The following is a 27294-nucleotide window of genomic DNA, read 5'->3' as shown; positions in this document are numbered from 1 at the left end:
TAGCTGAGGCTACTGCTGTTCTATCCAGCTGACTTCCTTTGCCACAGCTTTAGCAACTGGTTGCTCCATTTCAGTATTATATGTCCTGATAGATTCATTAATGAGCAACATTGATGGCTTCTTCTGATAGACCCCTAAAGAAACTGTGTGTTTGAATTTATAGTAAACACGTAAATTTGGTAATCAAGTCCATCTGGAGACATTGAGTATACAGGTATCATAATAATTAAATATTTGGCTTTTCTATTTGTTTTCTAAGTTTGTAATTTATTTCATAAATATAAATATACCAAATATTTGTGTAATTTTATAATTGGTCTTTATACTGTTCTGCACATGCATCAATAATTTGTTTTTTTCCCAGCCCGTGTAGCAGTAGTAAAATCACGTGATATGCACTGGTCGCTTTTGGCTCAGAGGGATCAGAGAGATGTCAGTCTGAGCTCTTTACGAATGTTAATAGTGGCAGATGGAGCTAATCCATGTGAGTATGGATGCATTTTCTGAGCGTCAGTCCAAGGTGAACTAAAGCACACTAAGTCGTGAACTCTGGGTCTGCACTGTGGGGACTCAACAGCACTGGCTCTAGATCATCTAGAAACAGAGACGACAGGATTTTTTTTTTTTTGCCAAGGGCGCTGGAGTGAAGCTTCTATAGAAGTGTTCTGAAGGATCTGTTCTTTACATGAAGAATAGTTGGCAATGTAATTTGGAAGGAGCTTTTAGAATTTCAAGTAAATCGTAATGCCAGTTCCAAGTAGTTGCTCACATATTGCATGTAGACATAAAATCTTTGCTTTGCAGTATTTCTGATTCTGTACGTGTACCTGGTGCTCGTCTCAATCGCGGATTGCCTTTTTCTGTCAGTCGTATGGTGGAGGTCTATAGTAATTTGAAAAAGCAGCTGGAGTTTTTTTGCAACAGGCAAGAATATACCCAAGCTGCTTAATCTTGCTGTTCCTACAGCAGAAAATCAGTAGTATTTCAGATTGCTTGGAGCTGCATGATGAGGGATCAGCAAGTCGCAGTGGCTGAAGGTGAAAGCTTGAAATAACCTTGTTAAGATTATATTTATTTTAAGCACTGTTTTAGAGCTGGTGCTTAGGAAGTTAGGCAGTTCATTTTATAGTAAAAATACTATTTGTATGCTAATGATACCAGTGCTTTGTCATTGTTGTCTGCACTTTTTACCTACGGTTAGCTGTGTAAACGCATTTTAACTTCAGCTTTTCATTGATGCTGTACTCTTACATGAATTGTCATAAAATTGCACCTAGGATGCAATTTTGCTGAATTTTGCTGATTCGCATTATGTGCTGCAATTCCACAACTGTAAAATGCAAAACTGAAGGTGATGAGGTATCCCTTTGCATTTTGGGCTGAGTGCTAAAGACCAGGTAGAGTTCTGTATTGAAGTGAAGATATGTCAGAAGCATTTGATGTTCATTTCTAAATGCTTTGGTTCTGTGACATCTGTGAGAAACACTCATACAGGAGCTATATAGGAAGCTGACAGATACAGTTACCTGTAGTGACAAAATACTCTGATCACCGAAGAACTTTACATGGTGTTAATTGTTACGGAGTGCTGCCAGAGAAAAGAGAGTATGCAGTTCTGAATTTCGTCCAGTGAATTAGTTGTTAATCACTATTAAGTTTTGTTTTTTTCTCCAAATCTAACATGTAATAATAGGCAGGATGTCTTTTAAGCATTTTGAAAGGTTTGTTTGGGGTTTTTTTGTGTACAGATGCAATTATGTTTGTATAGCTGAGCTGAGAGGAAGCATAAACTTAAAATCCTACAGGTCATGTTTTTCTGCCCTTGGCAAGACATTTCCAATCTTGTGACTGTTCTTTTTAGGGTCAATATCTTCCTGTGATGCATTCCTGAATGTATTTCAGTCCAGAGGTTTGAGACCAGAAGTAATTTGTCCATGTGCTAGTTCTTCAGAGGCACTAACTGTTGCTATTCGCAGGTAATTCTCTTCTCTGAGAAGTGAACTGAAGCATTTCTTGACTATTGAAATGTATCTAGTGTTAAAATCATAGTCAAAAAAGACTGTTACCTACATAAAGATGGCCAAAGACCTAGGCAGAGGAAGTGTGAGGCTTGCGGGTATCTCTTTCGCTGAAGGATGGGTGATTCTTATTTTTTTTCCTTTTAAAAAGATTACTGTTTTCTAAAAGTAGTCAGCCATAAAGTTTGTCTGGTTAGGGTGGGGTTTTTACTGCTTGGGGCAGTGAGGTCTCATCCTCACTGATGTTGCTGGAGGACCTTTACAAAATGGCCCCAAAATCAATACTTATTTTTATGGGAGGAAGAAGATGCTGACTCATCAAGTAATTGCTTATATACAATGTCTTGTAAACAAGGGGCTAAAAAAGGAAAAAAAATTATAACTGGTCTGAAAAATACCATTGGATTTTTGGAGGTATGCTCTGAAAAAGGAAATACTTTTGCTGTTAATAGACATATGGATGGAATATACTGGAATTTTTTTTTTACAGTGGTTTTAATCATAATGTGCTTTTTCAGAAAATCAATTTCAAGAAAGCTTGAAACAAAGTTATGGATTTTGGAGAGTACTTTCTCTGGCGGGAGAGCTGACTTTTTCCCTTTTTAAAAAATGTACTTGAAGAACTGTTTTTTGCAACAGCACCTGGAATGCTTTGCTCTGTTCCATCCTGAAAGTGTAACCACAAAATGGAATTGTTGGTCATCGATTAACTCTGCTCAGAGTCAGAAGTGTCAAGCCCTCCAAACGCTTCCTAATTTTTCTGGTATTGAGAAAATTTAGTCTTTGAATGCTCGTTTTTGACACTTCTTTTCCCGTAGTAGAAATAAGTTCTCTCTGTAATGTTTTGGAGTGAAAGCTATATGGTGTTTTGTTCTAGCTTGTTTTTCATCTATTGAAACATATTACCAGTCTCTAACTCTTGTTTGTTTAAAATGAGAAGCAATTATTTCTTTTAACCTTAACACGCCTGAGAGACTTACACAGTGTTTTTGATCACCATGTTGCCATCGATCGGTTGACTCATATCTGATTTGACTTTCTGTTTTTCAGACCTCCAGAACTGGGTGGACCTCCTCCAGGAAAAGCAGTGTTATCAATGAATTGTCTGAGTTTTGGTGTGATAAGAGTGGATACTGAAGAGAAGTTGTCAGTGTTAACTGTACAAGATGTTGGTCAGATTATGCCTGGAGGTAGGAAAGTATTTCATGTAGTTTTAAGCATACTCTACATAAGTTATCTTTACTAATTATGCTTGTGCTAATGAAATAAGTATGACAAATGAAAAATACCTTTAAGGTTACTTATGTCACTTAGTTCCCTGTACTACTGAAGTAAAGTTTGCAATGTTCAGGTCAGCAGTGTAACCTTCCCTAGCATTATCTGTCTGAGGGTACCACTAGCTTCAGGCCCTGTCCTGACCTGATCTGGGTGTGCTTGGAGAGGATGAGATGAAGATTTTTTTTCATTCTTTGTACCTCTTGAGGTTTACTATATAATGACCAGAGAACCTGATTTATTCTGGTCATGCCTTTAGTACCTGTGGCTTTGCTATTCTTGGTTCCATTACAGCAGCATAGGGAAAGGGACCTGGGGATCCTGGTGGACAGCAGGATGATCTAGACGAGGGAACAGAATGTATCCTCAGCAAGTTTGCTAATGATAGAAAACTGGAAGGTGTGACTGACACACCAGAGGGCTATGCTGCTCTCCGGCATGACCTGGACAGACCGGAGAGCTGGGCAGAGAGCAACCTAATGAGGTTCAACAAAGGCAAATGTGGGGTCTTGCACCTGGGGAGGAACAACCCATGCACCAATATAGGTTAGCAGTAGACGTTCTAGAAAGCAGCCCTGAGGAGAAGGATCTTGGAATCCTGGTAGACAGTAAGTTAACCAGGAGCCAGCGATGTGCCCTCGTTGCCAAGAAGGCCAATGGTATCCTGGGGTGCATAAAGAGTGTGGCCTGTAGGTCAAGGGAAGTCGTCGTCCCCCTTTATTCTGCCCCAGTTGAGGGCACACCTGAAATACTGTGTCCAGTGCTGGGTGCCCCAGTGCAAGAGAGACAGGGAGCTACTGGAAGGAGTCCAACAGAGGGCAACGTAGATAATTGGGTGGCTGGAGCATCTCTCTTACGAGGAAAGGTTGAGAGAGCTGGTGCTATTTACTATTTAGCCTGGAGAAGAGAAGGCTGAGAGGAGACCTTATCAATGTCTATAAATATCTAAAGGGCGAGTGCAGGGAGAATGGAGCCAGACTGTTTTCAGTAGTGCCCAATGATAGGACAAAGGGCAGGGGACACGAGCTGGAACACAGGAAGTTTTTAAATATGAGGAAGAACTTCTTCACTGGGAGGATGGCAGAGCACTGGCACAGGCTGCCCTGAGAGGTTATGGATGCATTCAAAACCCACCTGGATGCTTTCCTGTGTGTCTTACTGTAGGTGATCCTGCTCTGGCAGAGGAGCTGGGCTAGATGATCTTTCAAGGTCCCTTCCAACCCCGAACATTCTGTGATTCTGTGATTACGAATCTCATACATTGCTGAGCTTTGCTTCCAAAGCCCTCCTCTCTGTAGAGCATTTACTCAAGGTAGAAGATGAAGCAGAGAGCCATCTAGTGCTATTTCAGCAACCACTTCTCTGTACATCAGGGCCCTCATTATGAGTAAGAGAAGGAGACAACTTTCCAGTCTACTGATAAAAAATTCAGTCATCATGTAGCAAGTGGCACACTGGTCTTGTTTCATTTTCCTCATTTCTCCCAGAAGCGCTGTGCAACAAAAAAAGGTTGGTGGTTCATTTATTCTTACTGAACTTAAATTCACACTCAGAACTTTCTCTTGCTACCAATAAAAAACTGAGCAGAAGCTCTGCACTTCATACCAAATTAAGGAGAAAGGGGCCCTATCGGTGGGGATTCATTTCCGATCTGCTTATTTTAACTGCAGAAAATTGTACATCTCTAGTCTGACCTTCTAGATAGATAAGCAAGATATTCAAAATGTTCTTCTGGAAACAAGGGCTTTGTGGTCAGAAGGAAGGCCCTAATATGTTCCTAGATATGTTCATAGATCTATGTACATTCTGCATATCCAATTAGACTTCAGTGTGCCAAGCACCTCAGGCAGGTAGTATCTGGGTAGATCTGTGAAAAATCCTCTCATTCTCTTTGCTCTGGCAGTTAGCATTATATCCTTGACCATACTATAGCATTATGGATCTGCATCAAGACAGGTGTGCCGTTGCAGCAAAATGACTTCAACTTAACACTCTATGAAGTAAGGTGGTGAAGCCAGTGTAAGTACATCCCTGAAGGCAAGTGAGTACACATTGTTGTATGACCTCAGTGTGAAATCATGAGTGCAGGAAAAAAAGAGTATGGTGACCTAATCTGACTTGATGGCTTCTGAAATGCTTCGTCTCAGTGTTCAAATTCAGGTTGTTAAACTTGCAAAGGCACAGAAGACGGACAGCTGCGACTAGCATCTGTGTCTCAACAGAATCTTTATTTTTCCCCTTCAACTAGAATATAGATGACAGGAACTACTACTACTGTCTGGTTTAGCTGGTAAGACTATTGATGTCCTCTCCCAATCTTCTGCTTGCACTATGGGCTAGTCACAGGAAAGTGAAGGGAACAAGTTTGCATGCCCTTCAGGTGGTCATGGATCCTTTGGTGAACATGGTTGAACATGTTGTGGATCCAGTTTGAGAGTTCAGAAGAGTGGTATTTGATGCAGGAACAATTGAAATGTTTTTCCGGATCAGTTTAGCACATGTAGTCTTGTACTCTGGACACAAGGCAGCTTACAGTGTGTTGCACCTTAAGCTGCTCTTCAAAATCAGCCATTACAGCTCTAAGTCCACTTGGTTAATCTTCTCTAGTGCATTTGCTAAGTGGCAGGTTCGAGTCTGCCTTGTGACATTGGAAGACTGACCTGTATGTGGGTAAGTAATTTCATTTTCCTCTTCTAAGCTGTTAATGAAATACATGCCCCTGACATTGTGAAATGCTTAGCTGAGTAATGAGAGCAATCTTTTGACAAAACTCCTCTGTCAAATGTCTTGAGGCATTTTCTGGAAAAGCTAATGGACCCTTCTTGTTTTGGATGCCATTGACAGGCAGTTGACAACACTGCCATGACTTTCTACTTTAGTAAGAAACATCCAAGTGAATTGTCTTGAGTGTGTGAGGGGAAAACAGTTAGGTATGTATCCATTTAGTGCCTCAGAGTAGTGTGATTTGTAATTGGTGGCTGTTGCTGTTTTTAAATGTGGTAGTAAGTGACAAAACTACTTGTAGGGTAAGTAGAAATCAGGCAGCCTAATGACTTAACCCTTTTAAAACTCTGATCAGCATTATACTATTAGTATCTGGGGCAGATTAGTTTCAATTTGACCAAATGATAAAAATTCCAAGTGTGAAGATATATTTTCAGCAAAAATTTCTCTATGTGTTCAGTAAGTCGGAACATATGTGTTAGAATTATTTCTAGAAAATAATTTGATGACTTTGTTCATTGTGACTGTCTCTTAAAAAAATAAAACAACATTGCTAAGAGTTTCCAGAATAGGAAGAAAATAAAAAGGCTAGCAGTTATTTATAGATGTGTGCCAAATGAAAAGAAAATCATCTTAAGGAAATAATTAATTTCAAATGAGTTTGCATATACATTCTAACAGTGGATATATTTGTGCCTTACCTTGTAAAATTGATGCTTTTTTTCTATGTAGTATTCATGGAGGATGTACTTTGTCCATTCTTGCTTGGTGTTTGGCATACAGGAGAGAATACACCACCATTTCCTTTCCTGTTGGTTGCCCTCTTGAACTACTCTGCTGACTGAGGAGTCTTGCTCTTTATCTGGTTTTGGTTTTGTATTTTTTTCTCTTCCTTAGATTGCTGTGCTTTCACCAAAGGCTTAATTTGAGTCAGATGCCATCTTTGAAGGCTGTATTCAATGTTCTGATCCCCATTAAATACAAATACAGTCTTGGAAATGACTACATGCCCTAGTCTTTCAAACGTCTTATGGTATAGGAGCTCACATTCCTGATTTTTTTTTTTTTTTTGATCAAACATGCTGTGAAAATGCCAAAAAAACAGCAGTTGTGCCAAGGCTTGTTCAGTCAAGCCAAATAGTTTTGATTCCATTACCCTTAAAGATCCCTGGCATACTTTATTCAGGAACCAGCTGGTTAAAAAAGGCATTGATGAAGTGTCCACTTTCACTCTTCTTCAGATCTCGCTATTTGTTCTGAGACACTGAGCCCACCTGCTATGGAGATCTTGCTCAACAGTCCCCTCGGCAGTGTCTTACACCACTGCTGAGCTACCTGTAGGCCGTTCTTGATGCCACATTCTCTTCAGTTGCCTTGGCATTATCTGCTGTGAATACCAATTAGAAGAGCCACTAGGGGAGTGCACACATCTACAAAGAAATCTTCCCATCCGAGACAGTGTGGGAATTCTTAAGAGAGAACCTGGTATGCACTCCTGGAATCTTCTCTGTAGCTCCTGGAGGGATGATGTTTTGCCAAACCTGTTGACCACCTTGGGCTATTTTGCATGGTTTCTGTTTGGGATTGATGTTGCTAAGAAGCAATATTTGGCTCATAACAATCTACAGTTTATTTTTTCAAACTGGACTGATAAAGATGACAGCAAGAGTACCAAACCTCTCTTCTGCCTGTTTTGTGCTTCCAACTTTCACATCAACTGGGATGCGATTGCTGTGTTGTCTGTCATCTTAGCAGCTAATTATACCTTATGCTTGAACCTGGATATGGATGCTCAGGGTATTTGACTTAAGTTTGCCTCCCTGCTAGTTCCCAACTAAATGTTTACATTCTTTTACAGGGATCCTTCTCACATTCATTCTTTGTCAGGAGAGTAACCCTCTCTAATCCAGAAGATCTGTGTCCATGTGGCTCCTAATCATACAAAGCCTGGTTCCTAGGAGTGTTGCAGCAGTTAGTTTCTTATACTCCAGCAGATGCCAAATCTTAGACTTCTACGAGATGAACTTACGCATATACAGTTTCAAGATATGGGTGGTGACTGTATTGAGTACTTTTCCCAGAAGTTCAAGGAAAATGATTCAAATATCCTAAATAGCGGGATGTTTACTTTGTGTTGAGTCTATGGATGTCTTGGATGTTTCCTCTGTCCATATCTTAGCAAACGTTTGCCCAGGTTCTCGTAGAAATCATGATGCATCTCCCCTGCAGAGGATTCTGATTCCTTTATCTTGATGCCTGATTTGTTGAAGGAGTTTTTACAGAACAACTTTGTAAAGCTTTCAGTCTTTTTCCTTTGATTGTGAATACAAGATTGTCGCTCAGTCCTTAGAATTTATTGCAGTAATCAGCTCTGTGTGGTCCACATGACTTCAGTCTGTCATATGGCACAGCAGCCTGCCATTGCAGAACTTCTTCCCATGGAGATCTGTGGCAATGTTGCCCTTCCCAGAAGAGCAGGGAGAGATTCAGGTCCTTGCATTGGAGAGACACCCATATGCTGTTTTCTTCAAATATTAGTTTTCTCTGGAAACCCTGCAAATCCTTCCACAGTGGTAGTAGAGGCATTTTATCCTAGCCTTTTAGCATTTTTCCTAAGACTTCATGCTTCTAGAACAGAAGTTATAACTAAAGGCTGTAGTGCAAGGAAGACCCTCTGTTTTTTTTATTCTCACCAACCCAGGCCTTTTAGGAAGACTTGCTTGCTACAAGAAGATCCTGGATTTCCAGTTTTGGCATACAGTAACAATCTAAGGGGATATTGGTTGCATCTACGGATCCAGTATGAAGCTGTGAAAGTAGAAAAAGAGGACACTCTGACACTCATCAGGCACCTTTGGTAGTAGCCTTCTGCTCTACAGGCCTCTGACATTCTTCTTGCATTCATGTTGTGCTGGTCTTGAAACATCCAAAGCTGAATCCAGTCTTTGGTGGGGCATCAGTGCAGGCATTTGTTTGCACAGTAGGGTTCTTACGTTCTGCCAGAAATCTCATGGCAGGGCTAACTCCTGAGAGTCACCATCTATAAGAATGTACATGTGGACTCACTTGAAGAAGGAAAGTTTTCTTACCAGTAATCAGTATTCTTCATGATGCCTAGTCCACATGTACATTCCAATCCCATCTGCTTTTCCCTTCTCTCTAATTCTTTTTCAGATGCAATGCTGTTGAGAGAGACTGAAATGGTGGTAGATGCACTCTCTTGTATGTCACACATGAAGCAGGAAAAGAAGGAGAAGCAAGAGGTACAGGCTCTACAGATACTGCACAAGGAAAACCTTGCAGTATCACATGGCAGGGCAGAACTATACCTGCTGTTAGAATGTACGTGTAAACTACCTGTATCATACATTGGTTACTGGTAAGTATTTTTTTTTACTTGATCAGAGTGATACATTTGTCCTTGGGCTTCCCGGATGGAGCATCATTTGGGAACCGGAGGCGAATGTGTTGGGTTTTCCATGTTTATGAATGAGTTGAGGACTGTAGTATTTGTGTATACCTACAAATTGTTGCACTTTCTCCAGTTGTTGACACTTCTGTCCTCGTTATTGCTTAAGCGTTACATAAAAAGTTCTGAGATTAACTGAAATTATTTCCTGTGATAATAAACTATTTATTCTGTTTCAGTTTACCATTAAGTTTTACATGGCCTTTTGTCCAATCTCTACTCCTAAATTTGAAAGTGCTTTTTTTGCATAACTGATAGTTCATACTGTATAATTTAATACCAATATTCTAATTCATACATATAATTTTCAGCAACCAAAACTGTTGTTCTAATTTGGACTTGGACCTATACCAGAATTTGAGCGATATCTCCTTATTTGGTCACCAAAGATTATCATTGCATGGTTCCAAACATTCTATTAATAAATGCTGGTGGTTCTGATACATAATTTTTATGAAATCAAGATTATTTAGAGATTGATCTATTGGTAGGGTGAATTATTGCCTCTGCGGTCCAGACCTAAATTGTTGAGAATGGAAGAATTCTCTGAGATTTGAAAATGTACTTATGAACCCATTCTACCAGCGGAGTTCTTGGTTCCTGCTTGCAGCAGAGCTTTATTGTGTATTAGTATTAAAAGAAATGTGCCACTTTCCATTTATGATTTCTCTTCATGCTAGTCGAACAATGGTAAAAATAAGGGCTATTTGTATATCGCTTAAGATAGGCTAAATTAGAAAACAGTAATAGCATCCTTCATACTGGCTGTCGTAAACCTTCTCTGGGCTTCCCGTCTGACATGTTCGATGGCCAAAGCATTCAAAAGATCCTGATGGAAACAAACCAACTAAATAAAATTCCGATACCTTTAGGGTCTCATGGTTATACTGTGAATGATCACAAAGTACTCTTATAATCAGTGTTGGAAGCAGACACAATGGGAAGTAGCAGAACATTCATGTATGATGTAATCTATATTACTTTTCAAAGTCTCTGTTTATTTTATGTTGACCCAGGTAGCCTTTTTGATTTCTTTGGTAACCTTAAGCTCTAAGCTGAATTTCTGTGCTCCATTGTGCCTTCTCCCTTCCTATCTATTTTCCTTTCCTTTTCAGTCTAGTAAAGGATAAATTCAGATTGCTTAAGCAAGAGTCTACTTAGCCAGAGAAACCTCTGAGAAAGCAGTGGCTTCAAAAGTAAAACATAACAAGTAGCTAGACCAAAGCTCAGTGTAATTCTTGATTTACAAGTGTATGTATCCTTAATTAAAAATAACGTTTCAGTGTAGGAAGATTTCTGAGATTTCAGAGGAAAATTGGTAAGGATAACAGTGACAGGACCTTTATGAAATCCAGTCCTTTTAATCAATTGAAGAAGGTCATCAAACTGAGGGTAGGGAAGAGATAATATGTGGTCACAGGAGTAAGCTCAGTAATGGACAGCTCTGTGAGATAAGTGGAGATCTGTGGTCTCCAAATAATAATTGGCAGACTGGCCTGCTTAGAAGAAGGTGGGACATAATGTGGAAAAATCACTGATCTGGCAGTGAGAGAATAAATTAGCTTAGTTTTATTTCCATTTCTAATGTGTTTCTCACATAGCTTCAGGGATGATACTATGAACCCCAGGGTGCGGAATAAATAAAATGAATGGTATGTCTGTAATTGGTATCTTATTTTTCATCTTTTTTTCTCATCTTTGCTTGTACTTGATCAAACCAACTGCCTTCACGTTGAAAAGCAGTTGGTACGGTTTTGGATTCAGTTGCAGCTGATACGTAGATTCTGAAGAACTGTAAGAAAAAAAAATCCATTTGTGTCTTTAATCTTGGAGAACACATTACACAAGCTGTCAAAAAGAGAGCTCTCCTGCATGCTGTGGTTTTGCTGTAGCTGATAGATAATTAATACTAAAATCTTTATCTGTCGATGGCAAAGCAACTTCTGTGGTTCTGTGTTTTTCCTGTGCCTTTAGCAAATGTGTGTGTTGTGAAGGTGGATGGGACTCCTTATCTGTGTAAAGCCGATGAGGTTGGAGAAATATGTGTGAATTCAGGCGCAACTGGCATGGCATATTTTGGACTCCTTGGAATCACCAAGAATGTGTTTGAGGTTTGTATTTCTCTTCATAATGTAAAGTTTCATTGTCACATTTCTAGTATTTCTTCTTGTAAATAAACTTAATGGTTCCTTAAACTTCCTGGTTTATTTTATTAGAAAAAGCCATGGCTAAATACACTTTGCTTCATTCTCCATCAGAGCTCAAAATTCTGTCCCTTATAATCAAAAATACAAAGTACCATCAGCAGTCAGTAAGCTGCCTCTCTATTCTGCAACACAGTGTTGTGCCTGTTAGCATTTAAATTCATCTTAGTTCTGTATTAACACAGCAGTCTTATGTAAAGTTACCTGAAGACATTTCAAGTTATTGATGCACGGCTTGGGACATGGAATTAGAAGTTGTTCTGATATTTGCAAGCTTCTTCATACAGTCAAAATGCATTTGTTAATATATAATGAATTCGTTGGAAAAGCTTCATTTGTGTATTGTAAACATTACGTGTTTTTCAAAATGATCTTCAGCATTGATTTGCTTAGAACACTACACAGTTTGCTGTTGGATATATGAAGTCACATTCCTAGGTGTATGGAAGAAGAGATAGTAAGGATGACAGCATAAAAATTGTAAGCTTTGTAGTTTGACTGTCAAAGTAAAAGCAAAAGCCATCTTTCTGCTCGGATTTTTCCTCACAGTGGTACCCCAATTTCATGTTCTCCCTTTTCTGGCAAGAGAGGAGTGAAAGTCCTTTGGGAGTCACACACACCGTGGTGTTACACTGGGCAGTAGTCGGAAGACTCACCAAAGTGTGGAATTCTACCAGAGTGATGAAATAAATCCTGAGCATAGTATTACCTTTACAAAAAAGCTCTTTCTGTTAGCCTGGCAAGCCTCAACACTTTAAAGAACTTAGCTTTCAGCACTGTCCTTAGCTAGTGAGAGAGCCAGCGAAAATGAGAGTTGTAGGATGGGGGGAAGGCAAGAAAACCACCTGGGGAGATGACAGGAACTTGCTGATGAACTTAATCCTTCTGCTCTGGTTCTCTGTTGGAGGCAGTCCTGTAACTGCAGCAAAGTAAACTTCCTTAAAATTCTGATAGTGTAGCATTTGTCGCAGTTGAAGTGGTGTGCCTGGGTACGTGTTTTGTTGGGGATCTTAATAGTAGCAACAGAAAGACTCTCTTGATTAAGTGCTATCTGAGCACGTACTATAAAACCTGATTTAAAAGCGGTATGGACTCTCGTTATGAAGGCTAAGTAGCTGAGACAAAGGTAAGAAAGACAGCTACCACAGAGTTAAGAATTGGTCTGTTCTTCATTGTTCAAAAAGCTGTTGTTTATATTTGATAGTAACGTCATCTGGTTGAAAAACGGTGTGTAGAGCTACAATGAAACAGAGGCAGAAAGCACTTTTCTTATAAGCAGTGGGAGTGTCTAAATACTTGTGTGTTCTTTCAGGCCATTCCAGTGACAGCAGCCGGCGTGCCTGTTTCAGACCAGCCCTTTACAAGAACAGGATTGCTTGGCTTTGTGGGTCCTGTAAGTGTGAACAAGCCATCTGGGGCCCTGCTTTGTCCCGACTTCCAACTCTTAGTGCTGCCCCCCGAATTCAGCAGAGTTCTATGTTAAGGCAGTGACCTCCTGCAGGTCTTGAGAATATTGTTGGCTTTATCCAGGCATGGATTGCCACGAGTCTGAAGGATTTTCCCCTCTAGTTCTAATCCTGTCTTCTTTTCAGGACTATTTGGTGTTTGTGGTAGGAAAGTTGGATGGCTTAATGACAGTTAGTGGCCGCAGGCACAACGCAGATGATGTGGTAGCCACTGCATTGGCAGTTGAACCCATGAAGTTTGTCTATCGGGGAAGGTGAGTATACTAAAAGCTTCACGAGTGTTAACTGGACTTTGTTGTTCCTTTTTTAACCTTAAACAGCCAACAAGTAGCATAGTGTACACAGGAGCTCTGCATGTGAGCTTTTACATGTGCAATTTATGGGGAAGGTGACGCTAGGTTGTGATATGCCAGATGAGAACTTGGCTGTCTCTGCTAACTTTGAAGGCAAATATTGACACCCTGCTTCATACATAATAGGTTTACATTTCCTTCACATAGTGTAAACATAGATCTTCAAGTGTCTGTTTAAAACTTCTTTCAAAGCTTCTCTTAAGCTTGTGTGCCAAATGTAAAACACAACTCCCCTTTGTCTACTGGAGCCTTTCATGCAGAGTGGCCTATGGAAGAATTTTGCAGCATGTTCTGAAGAACAAGCTAAGAGTGTTGAGGCTACTGAAGGGCCTTCAAAGATACTATGTATTGTACCACCATCCTTATTGCTCTTCAGAGGTCAGTGGCTCTGGATGGATGGAGGTCAATGATGAGTGATGTCCCCTGGCATTCTGTATTGTGACCAGCACTGTTTAGTGTCTTCATCAGTGACATAAACAATGGGTTCCTGCATATCCTCAGAAAGCTGATAGATGACACGAAGCTGAGTGGTGTGGGTGACATGCCTGAGGGACAGGATGCCATTCAGAGGGACCTGGAGAAGATTGAGCAATGGGCCTATGTGAACCTTAAGAGGTTCAACAAGGCAAAGTGCAAGGTCTTTCATCTGGGTTGAGGCACCCTCCAATTCCAGCCTGATCTAGGGGATGAAGGGATTGAGAGCAGCCCTGCAGAGGAGGACTTGGGAGCACTGGTGGAAGAAAAGCTGGACATCAGCTGGCAATGTGCACTCGCAGCCGAGAAAGACAACTGTATTCCAGGGCTGCATCCAAAGCAGCATGGCCAGCAGGCAAAGGGAAGGGATTCTGCCCCCCAACTCCATTCTGGTGAGACCCCACCTGTGTCCATCTCTGGAGTCCTCAACAGAGAAAAGACATGGACCTGTTGGAGTGGGTCCAGAGGAAGCCACAAAAATGGAACACCTCTCTTATGAAGAAAGGCTGCCAGCTGGATTGTTCAGCCTAGAGAAGAAAAAGCTCTAGGGAGACCTTATTGCAACCTTTCAATACTGAAAAGAGGTATATAAGAAAGATGGGGCAGACATTTTAGTAGTACCCATAGCAATAGGACTAGGAGTAATGGTTTTAAACTAATAAATTTTTTATTATGAGGGTGGTGAAACACTGGAACAGGTTTAGCCTCAGAGAGTTGTAGACACCCCATTGCTGGAAGCATTCAGGGTCAGGCTGAATGAGGCTCTGAGCAATCTGATCTAGTTGAAGATGTGACTGATCACTGCGGAGGAGTTGGACTAGATACCTTTAAAGGTCCTTTCCAACCCAAACCATTCTATGGAAGTTGAGCTTTCCTCATCTTTGCATCACTTGTGTAAGTCACACATCTTAAAAATAATGCCACATACCTGGTTCAGGCTTTATTAATATTTTATCCTGGGAGATACAAGCCTAAAACTAATTTAATTCACAAGTGGAAGTAAGTATTTTTCAGGGCAAGCATTGATGGGCATGTTGGTCAGTAATTTGGCATAGTTGTCTTTTCAGAAGGGACGTCCTATGTGGGTGCAACAAGTTTAGCATGCATGATGGAGTTATATAGACAAGGTTTGCACAGCCCCTGCACGTATGGAACCTGCCTGTGTTAAACACATGCTACATTGGTGACTGCTAATTCACTTGACCTCCAAAAGAAATAAATTGCAGTAATGAACCTACATTTGTTCTAAATTTGTCCGTGATTTTGTGATGATCTGGCATGAATAATGCTTGCGTGTTGAAACAGTACCGTAAAAGGTTTCAGTCATTTCCACATTATAATAAACCGTGCTATGTTCATCATATGTTGCATCCTATCATTCTTCTGTCCTTTGCGTTTTAGGATAGCAGTGTTTTCTGTGACCGTTTTGCATGATGATCGAATAGTGCTTGTGGCAGAGCAGCGCCCTGATGCATCAGAGGAGGATAGTTTTCAGTGGATGAGCAGGGTTCTACAGGTAGTCAGTCTGTCCTTTCTCTCTTTCCAGGTGAATAAGGCTGATGTATGAAATGAGAATATTAGAGAATTTTTTTTCCCATGAGAAAAACCTGTCAGTGTAACAGAGAGTGTAATAAGCTAACTTCAGAATGTATTTCAGGATTGATAGTTAAAAGAATTTTGTAAAATGTAAGGCTTTCTTCTACAATGCTTTTTAACTTCGTACTACTAGGATTCTTAAAAGTCCTCACGATGATAATTCTTTTTAATTCTACATGTCACTGCTGATTTCAGTTAGGTCTGAAAATGTTTAAGGGTATGCTTAGTGTCAAGTATCAAAACAGACCATGAAATCTTTTTATGTCACTAACATCCTTGTTCTGCATCTTCAACAGTAAGCATTAAAAACTTTCTGCTTGATTACTTTATCGTATTTCTGTGGAGGGCCCAGGAGGGAGGGGATTTGCTTTTGAGGATTTTGGAATTAATCGGTTCTAAGGAAGCGAAAAGTGAGAGACCAATTACAGAAGACGACTCTGGGGAAGGGGTAACTGAAGGGAAGGCTAGAGAGAACAACTTAAGGGAAGATTCCTCTTAAGTAAGGCAGTTGTGTAATAACGGTTACTGTCTAATTTCAGCCTTGTAATCTTTCTGGATGAAATAGAAAGGCTGTTTTTCACAGGAAAAAATATTCTTATTTTTCTATTTTTAGAAGTGTCGTAGCTAAAATAGACACTTAAGGTTTAGGCAGCAAGATGTTTCCTTGCCTATTTTTGTGGTTTTATGTTCTACTGCGCTTTTGTGATTGTGCCATACATGCTAAATTTGCTGTGGCTTTTTAAAATCTCTACGCTTCTTGCCCACTTTTAAGAGGCTTTCCTAATCCCTGATGTGCAGGTGACATCCCCTTGATAGAGTGCACAAGCAAAGTCCTGGGTCTGCTCCTGCTCCCATTGAAGTCATGGCACAACTTCTATGAGTTCAGTGAGTGCAGAATTGGACCCTTTATTTGCAAATTGTGGTGCAAGTAAAAACTTTAATGTTATTAAATGACTTGAATTCATATTCTTGCTCTAGCTACATCCCAACTGATAATATTGAATGTATTCTTTTTCTTTCTATCAAGGCAATTGATAGCATTCACCAAGTGGGCGTCTACTGTCTTGCCTTGGTGCCAGCCAACACTTTGCCAAAGGCTCCACTTGGAGGAATTCATATTTCAGAAACCAAGCAGCGCTTTTTAGAGGGTGCTCTGCACCCCTGTAATGTCTTGATGTGTCCGCATACCTGTGTTACTAACCTACCTAAGCCTCGACAGAAACAGCCAGGTGAGTAAACCAGAGCATGTTCCTTAGTTCTGTGTTTCTGACTCTGAGGGTGTGCATGGAGTGTGACCTGGAGGCAGTGTGACAGCTCAGAATTTTGAACGTTGGGTGACTTTAAGCTGCGTAGCTTGGCAGAGCTAGTGATGTTGTCAGAGCAGCCCAGAGCTCAGTGAGGACTTTATGATCTGCGTTGAGTCCCAGGTAAATGCAGGGACGTACAGCACGTACCAATCTCATGTTTCTGTAGCTGGGGTATAAATTGTTCCTGAACTGGCCATCTTGCAAAGGCCAGTCCTCAGACATGCTGTGACTCATGTAATAAAACATGAAATGTAATGAGAAAAAGTACATACAGGCCTCAGTTTGCTGATTTAGTAATAATAATAATAATAATAATAATAATTAGTAATAGACTGATTTTTAAAATATTGTTCTGGTAATGGACTGATTTTTAGTGTATCATACTATCCTCTTTTCTCTTTTTCTATGCAATGCGATCCTTAGTTTTAGCTTTTCATTTTCAGATCTAGATTATATATGGCATTTATGGTAATTTACAGGCTGAGTTATAGATTGTTGCATGTTTCTGACATTATTTTGTTCCTCATTTTGCACTGTTTTTCAAAATGCAGATGTTGGTCCTGCTTCAATGATAGTAGGAAACCTTGTTGCTGGAAAGAGAATTGCACAAGCCTCAGGGAGAGATGTTACCCAGTTAGAGGATAACGACCAGGCAAGAAAGGTAACACTGTGTCCTGGTATTGTTAAATAATTGAGCTGGCTTATTCAAAATGAGGGGACACTAGTTACGGTATTCTGCTGAAACTAAGCATGGTACATTTAAAGTGAGTCTGAGTGTCTCGTTTTTGCTTGTTTCAGTTCCTGTATTTAGCAGACGTTCTTCAGTGGCGAGCTCAGACAACTCCAGATCATCCCCTCTTCCTTTTGTTGAATTCCAAGGTGAGATGTGCTTTAGGTCATACTTGGAGACTGAGATCAGTAAAAGTTTGTTTGGATTCTAAGAAAATTCCAGCCCGCAAGTCTTTGCCAAAAATACTTCAGGTTATTTTAATCAAGCAGACAAAAATTGCTAGTTAGCAAGCAGCATCATTTTTTCCACATCTAGAATTTTATTGCACATCTTTTTATTCCACATCTGGAATGTCAGTATGCGTTCTGCCTAGCTTAAAACATTCCAGTAATTACATTTCTTGCTGGAACACAACTTTTGTCCACGGAAGCCATGATTCTGTCTTTGTCCCTGAGCACAAGGTTAACTGGACCCTTGAAACGGAGGATTTTTTAATGAGAAGATCTTAGGCTTAAGTAGGAATACCTGGGACAGCTTGGAGTTGTATTTTCTGGGAGCACTGCACACTGATACTGATGCCTTGTCCTTGGCTAGGCTTTGCCCCCAAAAAAGATGACAGTCACTCAAGCATGAACAAGTAAATACTTAAGTTTTGGAGTGCATGCTGTATGTACTTACAGGCTCTATATGCTTAATTCAAGAGCTGTCTGAGACCTTATGGCATATGATAAGGCAGCATATGATAATGTTTCTAACTAATTACATCATTTTTGCTCAGAGCCTGTCTGCTCTACATGTGACTGTCAGTAATTTTGGAGCATTCATGTGCCCTGTGCATCCAACACTTCGTAAAGGAGTGTGAAAAAATGTGCACTTTTGTATGTTCCTCAGTGTTTCAGCCTCCCTGGGCTTGAGGTGCACTACTGCTGTGGGTATTTCAGAAAACTCAAATATTTCAGATTCTTCTAGTGCTATTCTGACACATTTTTATTCCTTTCCTTTCATTTTCTCCCAAGTCCTTGGGCTGCTACTGTTCCTATATCAACCATGCACCGTATTAGCCGGTGGAAGCAAAGACTGGCCTGGCTGAACAGGGAACTTTGGCTGCACCTTAGGGACAAAAGGAGGATTTATGACCTTTCTATAAATACATCAGCAGCAAAAGAAGGGCCAGGGAGAGCCTCCATCCTCTATTAGATGCAGGAGGAAACATCGTGACCAAGGATGAGGAAAGGCTGAGGTTTTTAATGCTGCCTTTGCCTCAATCTTTATAGTAGGACCAGCTATATTCTGGGTATCCGGCCCTCTGAGCTAGAAGACAGAGAACCAGGACCAGAATGATCCCCCCGCAATCCAGGAAGAGATGGTCAGTGATCTGCTACACCACATAGATGTACACAAGTCTATGAGACTGGATGGAATCCACCCAGGAGCTCTCCAGAGAGCTGGCAGAGGTTCTTGCCAAGCCACTTTCCTTCATTTCTCAGCAGTCCTGACTGGCTGGAGAGGTCCCAGCAGACTGGAAGTCAGCTGATATGACACCAATCTATAAGAAAGGCCAGGAGGAGGATCTGGGAAACAACAGGCCTGTTGCTTTGACTTCAGGGATTAAGAGGGAGGAAGTTCAACTAAAAAGGCTCAAGGATTGAGATTAGGATTTGGGCTAAGGATTACAGCCTTTCTTGGACTCAAAACCTAATACTTGTACAGCAGGCGTTTGCTGTCGTAATCCCTGTCTGTATTGTAGGAGGCTTGGTTCAGTCTCTGACTGTTGCTCTCTGAGGTGGGTGTCCCACCAGTTTTTCTTGAATCAAATTGCAGTCTTGGAAAAACGGATACATACCAACCTCACAGTCTTAAGGCTAAGGCAGCACTTCCCAGGCTGGATAGCAAGGGATGTCTTCACATCAAAAACTGTGCTAAGCTTTTTGGAATCTCCATGACTTTGCGACTGCCTAAGCACTCCAGAGATATAGCTGCTTCCGTGTGAAGACTCTGCAGATGCGCAGTTGTGGGAAATACACTTTGACTAGATGCACTGAAGCAGAAGGGACAGTGCGCCCCAAGCACAGCTCAGGTTACTTCTCTGACCCTTTAAAACAGCATCTATACCTAAGACCCTTTGCACTTCTAAGACTGCTCATGGCAAAAGCATCTAGAGGTTTGGTTTCTGAAACGCTGAGACTTTAGAAGTGTTTGCTGTATTGTTAAAATAAGGACAATGAAATATTACATCTGCAGCTCATAATTTGTGGAAAACAGTTTGAAACTGAATAAAGTTTTCTGACGTTGTTTCTGTTTTGTGCAGGGCACTGTAGCTAGCACCGCATCGTGCCTACAGTTGCACAAGAGAGCAGAGAGAGTGGCAGTTGCACTGATGGAGAAAGGACGACTGAATGCTGGTGACCATGTGGCCCTGGTTTATCCTCCAGGTAAGGCAATACAGAGAGCAAAACTCAAAGTCAGACATCAACTCTTGCCAAGACAGAGCATTCAAACATCTATTTAATACAGTGGTGTATGACAGTGACTTAATATTTCAAGGAAGAGGCTTCCTTTTCATTGTTTTATTTTTAACTTGCTTCTCTTAGATGATGAACTACATTTACCAAGTATTTCATCTAACTGCTCCAGATATCTGGGCAGTTATGCAGGAGTAGTTTGGTTTAAACCATATGAAAGGTTCTCAATTTTCAGCCTTGGAGAATGGAATAAAATTGCATGTATATCCATTGAAAGCTAGATTAGAGATGCCAGCGTATGAACACCCTTTCTTTCCTGAATGGATGTCTCTAGAAGTGAAATCTGGACTTCAGACTTGCATTACTAGTGTATATTTATAAGTGTACCTCAGGAAAAAAGTACTACTTCATAAAAGTAGGATGACTGTGTATTTCAGCATGATAATTTTGAAAAACAAACATATGCTTGTTTAGAAGAATCTGAGTTGTCATCTTCATAATCTGCATTACCTTATTTTGTTACTTTTGTTATTTTATACTATCTGTGAATGAAAATGGATCCTTGCAAATTTAAAGTTTGTAGAATTTGAATAATTTTTGCTAACTCTCTCATGCAAAATATTTTAACCTTATAGAATTGTGCATGGCCTGAAACAGCCTGTTGATTTGAGTAGACCTTTTTATCAAATCCTTACATCTTAACAAAGTAAACTACTGTGTACTTTGATTGTGGTGAAAGAATTTAGCTTTTTGTTCTCAGAGTTCTTTATTTCGCAAATATCTATTACAGGAGTAGACTTGATAGCAACTTTCTATGGCTGCTTATATGCTGGCTGTATACCTATCACCGTTCGCCCACCTCATCCACAGAACCTTGCCACCACTCTGCCCACTGTCAAAATGATTGTAGAGGTATGTATAAGACATTCCTCTCCTTGTGCTTTTCTTAGGTGTAGGATGGTTGATGCCACCTCATAAATTACTTTGCCACAGCCAATGTAAAATAAACTAGGGAAAAAAGATCAGTGTGCTGTGACTGAGTTAATAAATACTTTTTTCAAAAAATCACTTAAAATGTTCTTTCTGCTGTTGTGATGTATATTGCTTTGTTTCCAGTGTTTTTCTTCATCTGTTCAGCTTACTGTTTCTCTCATCTGGATGGGTGTGAAATCACTTGAGCATCCATCCACTAGTTTTGTAAATGTTTTTAATGCTGTGTCTTTTACAGGTCAGTAAATCTGCATGTATACTAACCACGCAAGCAATAATGAAACTGCTGAAGTCCAAGGAAGCTGCAACAGCTGTAGATATTAAAACGTGGCCCACTATTTTGGATACAGGTACAGAATTCTTGCCCACTAGCCAAAATGTAAATAATCTAAGGATTGCTGTATTTATTTTGTTAAACTGAAACTGCTTAAATGGATGTAACTTGCATTGCGTTCACATAGCTGTCTAGAAGCTATAGAAAGCATCTGGTGTTAATGCTGTAAAGACACATTTTTGTCCTGTGCTCTTTTTCTAAAATAATAATATGGTACTCTTCTCTTTTTATATATTTTAAATAGATGATATGCCTAAAAAGAAGCTGGCTAGTATTTTCAGACCGGCATCTCCAGATATGTTGGCATACTTGGACTTCAGTGTGTCTACTACTGGTATATTAGCAGGAGTAAAGGTAGAGTAACAAGAGAGAGGAGATTATATTTTGTTTCCTTGTAAATAGGCATATTCCACATTCATTTCTTCTGTCAGAGAAAAAAAGCAAAAATGTAAGTGGACCATCTTGCTGTTCAGAAAGCTTATTTTTAAATTTGCATGACGTCACAAATTTCTTGATGCACTTTTTGGAAGAATTCAGTCTTAATGACTCTATGTTAGGAGACAACAAGGGGACTAAATGGGGAGTGCTTGTTGTAAAGTTCATTAAGGTTTTGGTTTTTGCAATGTACCCTAGAGATGTCCAACATCATCTGGCATCATTTTATGTCATGACAGATGTCATTTGCCACTAGCATGAAAAGTACCTGTGAAATTTGGGGCTCGTATCCCTTTCCTGTTTTAAAGGTGCTTAAAAAAAACCCAAACTGCTGCATGTTTCCGTGTCTTCCACAATAAACATTTCTGTCATTTATTACATGTGATACCTTGTTTTTTAAGTCCCTGAGAGTGCCCTTTTCCCTCTGCCAGATGTCCCATGCAGCTACAAGTGCCTTATGTCGCTCTATAAAGCTGCAGTGTGAGCTGTACCCTTCTCGTCAGATTGCCATCTGCCTTGACCCTTACTGTGGCTTGGGATTTGCGCTGTGGTGCTTGTGCAGGTATGTCGTTCGAGTTGTAGGCTTTCTCATGTGTTCCCAGCCCCCTCTAGAATCCAAGGGAGGAGTCATGGGTGAAACTGTCAGAGAAACCCAAATTCACCTTGTTACAGGTATTTCATAAAATACCTTTCATGGTAACAAAATTCATTTAAGTTACTTACTTGAATAACTTGGGTTTTATAAATAGAATTAGTTAGATACCAAATCCAAGAACAAAAGAACTTCACTATTTTATATTGATTAAGTAAATCCTTTTAAAATCTACTGAGATCAAACCATATCTTTTTACGAGACCCTTAAGGTGTTGACTGCAAGACTGATATGCAGTAAGAAATACTGCTAAAGGAGACAATTAAATGTTTCTTAAATGAATGAGACCTGAATTGATTCAGTCAGATAACAACTATAATGCAGCACATCTTGCAAAGCTGCACAATATTCCTGGTTCTGCCTTTTAAAACATTCCACATGATTTAACTAATTTGATGATTTAACAGTGGTCCTATAAAAAAACCATACAGAAACTGAATGTGAAAGATTATTTTGTAAACAGATAAAATTAAATTGACTGTAGTTAACCTGTTCCTTCCCCCTCTGATTTCCCCAACTGGAAAGGAAGTGTACTGAAGGCAAACAAAGGATTAACTTTGGGAACATGTAATGATTTATATTATCAATAAAGTGAGTCAGAGTGGAGAGAGAGAAGAAACCTCAGTGATGGAAGAATTAAAATCTAAATGGATTTAAAGTGTATTTCTACAGAAGGGAACTACTTGTCATACTTTCTATACAGGAGTTAGTATAAGGTCTTCCGTGTTTCACCTGAGTTATAGCTCCGGTTTAGTGTGAAAGACTGTTCTATTACATAACTTCTTTTTTCTGTTTTAGAATGTTTAAAAAGAAAACGAAAAAAAAAATCCTCGGCATATTGTCCCCTACAAAAACACATAAACTCTAGTCAGGAGAAATGAAAAGCATGTCAGGCTACCTGTTGAAAGCAATTACAGATGCAGTTGTTTTTTTCAAGATGCATTCATTTATCTAAGCCTGATTTTACAGAGGGGTGTGGCACTGATTTTGCTGATAGTAACCAATCTAAAAGAACATTTGGTAATTTAAGACTATATGGTCATGATATTTACTGTCTTGAAATAAGTATATAGTATGTTTTATAAAAAAATAATTGAAAGGTGGTGTGATTCTGAATTTGACACTTTCTGTGTACTCCTGTAACAGGAGTAATCCAGGTTAAATATTTCACATAAACACTGTTCAAAAACTGAGATATCTACAAAAAAGGCACCAAAAATTTGAATGGTACAATATAGCTGTTGAAGACCTATTTCACTCAAAGTGAAAGGTGCATTTTCCCTAGAATGACTCACAAAAATAAGTTTAATTACCAATTGCATTCTGTAACTGGAATGATGTCTCAAATATTAATGGCTTAGTGTCAGAAGTTCTGTCTACTCAAAGCATTGAATATTTGCCTGTAGTTCAGCACAACTCACTACAGTACAAATATGCTCACCTTAAAGTTTGTGACTTAACTCAAACCTGGAGTTTTTAGGTAACTAAGAGATACTTGCTCTCTATGGAGAAGGTAACCTGAAGTTCAAGTAAATATCAAGCTCTTGGTTTTCCGGTATTTGCTTCATTCTGACTTTATGTAACTTCTGACTTCTTTATGCTGGCCTGAAGTTTTCATGCTTCTTTTTCTCCCGCCTCCTAGTGTATATTCGGGTCATCAGTCTATTCTCGTCCCTCCTCTGGAATTGGAGAGCAACGTGTCTCTGTGGTTGTCTGCTGTAAGTCAGTATAAAGTGCGCATCACGTTCTGCTCTTATTCCGTGATGGAGATGTGCACCAAAGGGCTTGGAACACAGACTGATATACTCCGGGTGAGTGGACTTAATTTTTCAACATACTGACATATAAATACATGTCTCTTGTTAAAAATACTTCACTTTGGCTTGCAGTAGATGTGTCCATAAGTGTTTCTTTGGAAGCTTTTCATTATGACTTGCTTTTTGGGAAATGCCAAGATTGCTGGAAGTTCCAGCTCTCAAATTTCTGGTGGGGAAAAAAGTCTTATGTTTTCAACTTTACTTTTTTGTGCCATATCTGTGCTGCTGTGTATTTCTGAGATTTGAGGCAAAGTACGTAGCCAGCCTTTTAACATTTTCTTGTCCAAGATGAAAACAGACAAAACTCACACCAAAAAAAAGAAAAAAAATCCAAAGCACCACCAAACATGCAAACCAAAGAACCTCTCCCCAAAAAGAAAACAGAACAAAAAGCCTCTCCAAAAATCTGCAACTCTCACATACTTTCAGATTGCTTGACGCCAAAATATCGAGTTCTAAAGTGGATGTAATCTTTCTAACAGCAGCAGTTACATACTAAAACATTTGGTTATTTTTGAAGGAAATCTCTAACTGAAACTTAATTTCCTTGAAGAGATGTCTCTGTCTCAGTGGTAGGAGAGCTCCCATGGCTGGAATGTCAGCTTGTTGCACGCAGGAAAGCAGCTACATTGTGCTTATTTTCAATATAGACAAAAAACTGTCCCTCTGTTCTCGTGGACCTCTCTGACGGCAATCCTGTCCCACAGCCAGTTGATACATGTTCACATTCATGCTGATCAGAGCTAATAATGTCTCAAACGCTCTGCTTGCATTTGAGTGAGCAGGTCTCTTCTAAGCCCTGTGACACGATGACATTTTGGATTTTGTAGCACAAAACAATGAGTAGCTGTGTTGCAGCTACACAGTGCGAGTAGTTTGCATCTCGTGCATCAAGCCCTGCCACGAAGCTTCTTGGCACAATTTTAGAGAGTTGTCCTGGGTGGATAAAGCCAAGCTGAGTGCAGTCCCTGTCTGTATTATTTCACCAGTTCATGTCAGTTTTTCTAGTGGTTTTTAAGCCCGTCTGTTCTGCAAATTAAAGGAGCTTATTTCTAGAATTGTCAACTTTGAACTCAAAATGTTGTTGTTTTCTTTACCCAACCTCTCAGATGAAAGGAGTTAACCTGTCCTGCGTGCGTACGTGCATGGTGGTTGCAGAGGAGAGACCAAGAATTACATTAACACAGTCTTTCTCTAAGTTATTCAAAGACCTGGGCCTCTCTGCCCGTGCAGTGAGCACTACGTTTGGATGCAGGGTCAACGTCGCAATTTGCTTACAGGTGAGATTAAGCTGTGTGTTCCTTATACAGAATCTCTGTGGACTTTGTAGGACATTATGTTCAGCTCTACATCTTTTTTTTTTTTTTTCCCCTTAATGAATTAGAGCTCCATTGCTAGCTTGCTTCATCACCAACTTAAATAAGCCTTGAAGATGTGGATTATAGTTTTGCTTTTCTGTATTCATTGATCAATTGATTTCACTTTCTAGTACAGAGGATCAGCATTAAGAAACTTGCTTTCTTCCTGTGCAGGAGCAGTATTAAATTAAATATACAGCTTCCAGTTTTTAAACATGTTAAATATCTCAGGCAGTGCAATGACATTATTCTTGAGTTAGGAGAGGAAAAAGCAAAACACCCTGGGTTTTGTATGATACTTGAGATAATTAATAGGTGTGCCGCTCAATTTTCAAATACGGCAACATGTAGCTTTGTATATGGAGAATTCAATAGATGATGCATGCATCAAGTATGTGAGTAATTGTGAATTTTATTTCCAATTTTATTGATATGAATTGCATTTAATAAAAACATGTATTCATGTGAAGATTGCTACTGTGCTTCTGCAAAACTTTTTTTTTTTTTTCTTTCTCTTTCTGGTGCCCACTGGATGAAGTGGGCATATACTTCAGTGTTCAAGATTTCCTACAAGACATGTTAGGGGCCTTACGCTTCTTAAATAGGTTGCTATTCATAATTGTTTTAGTTTCATGGTTTCTTTCACACATATTAAAGGAGAAAATTTTACAACACCCAGATAAATGATCATAAAGAAACGTGGCCAGAGCAATTTTGTGAATCAGTGGATGGAGAAACAGGAAGGATATAGGTAAAATTAAGTGGACTGTAAATTGATATTTTAAATTCATCAAATAAAACATTTCAGATGCCAAGTGTGAAAGAACAGCTTTCTGAATTGCCTGAGTAAGAATTTTAAAAGCCAATTTTTGAATACTTGCTGTTCAGTCTACACAGTGGGGGGAAAAACTGGTTTTCTGCAAAGTGTCACACGTGGCAATGTGAAAAGTACTTCCAAGAAAAAAGTGAAAAGTGTAGGGCTGCTGGGCTGCTAAGCTTCCTCTTCATTTTATACTTTTTTCATCTTTGTTCCTCCATTCTTGAACCCCTTTTTCAGTGCTGTTTTTCTTTATTTTAATCTTTCTCCCATTCTTCCAAAGTGGTATCTATGTTTGACCTCTTAAAATCATAGATCAATAGCCAAACTGAATGGGGTTTTGATACAGATTAGTATGCAAATAAATACATAACGTGTTCCAACCGTACCGGACTGGTTTACTGAGAAGGTGCTTCTGATGCTGCAAGCAGCCTTTAGATACTTAATGGAGGAGGGATTTATGGTAATGCAACTGGAATTGTTTGTGATCGACTTTAAACCTCTTCTTGTTTATTAACTGGGATTTGCATGTTTTCCAATGAACCACTTAAAAGTGCCAAGCTCTTTAGTAATCTGAAATGGAAATTTTGTTTTCACTCTAAAACAGTATGAGTTTTGTCTTCTGTCTTACTGTGTGTATCTTATGTTTCCAGTGCCTCTTTGTTTGTATTTTCTTTTTTCCCCTTTCTCTCTGTTTCACACACTTTGATGGCCCCTGTTACTTCTGTTTGTGGTCCTGCTGTCAGCCAAACAGGCTGGGCAAGCTGGCTGAACAGGTATAGTGATGCATGTGTACTTGTAATGTCCTAAAGT

General features: G+C 39.6%; 1 protein-coding gene across 1 annotated transcript in view; it reads left to right on the top strand.

Annotated features, from left to right (window-relative positions):
• Positions 1-27294, top strand: part of DIP2A (DIP2 disco-interacting protein 2 homolog A (Drosophila)) — a 102494-nt gene that overhangs the window by 66382 nt on the left and 8818 nt on the right. The window contains exons 17-33 of the mRNA XM_009878885.1: positions 365-484; positions 1862-1976; positions 3069-3208; positions 11461-11597; positions 13003-13083; positions 13283-13410; positions 15385-15499; positions 16607-16808; positions 17438-17547; positions 17685-17765; positions 19925-20048; positions 20869-20990; positions 21307-21418; positions 21647-21756; positions 22269-22399; positions 24132-24300; positions 25416-25586. Of these exons, the coding sequence (XP_009877187.1) occupies positions 365-484; positions 1862-1976; positions 3069-3208; positions 11461-11597; positions 13003-13083; positions 13283-13410; positions 15385-15499; positions 16607-16808; positions 17438-17547; positions 17685-17765; positions 19925-20048; positions 20869-20990; positions 21307-21418; positions 21647-21756; positions 22269-22399; positions 24132-24300; positions 25416-25586 (2168 nt within the window). The remainder of the gene's footprint in view (positions 1-364; positions 485-1861; positions 1977-3068; positions 3209-11460; positions 11598-13002; positions 13084-13282; positions 13411-15384; positions 15500-16606; positions 16809-17437; positions 17548-17684; positions 17766-19924; positions 20049-20868; positions 20991-21306; positions 21419-21646; positions 21757-22268; positions 22400-24131; positions 24301-25415; positions 25587-27294) is intronic.

This window comes from Apaloderma vittatum, unplaced genomic scaffold, assembly GCF_000703405.1.
Source record: "Apaloderma vittatum isolate BGI_N311 unplaced genomic scaffold, ASM70340v1 scaffold10981, whole genome shotgun sequence".
Lineage (NCBI taxonomy): Eukaryota > Metazoa > Chordata > Aves > Trogoniformes > Trogonidae > Apaloderma > Apaloderma vittatum.
The sequence above is the reverse complement of the archived record's forward strand: the minus strand, read 5'-3'. Positions and strand labels throughout refer to the sequence as shown.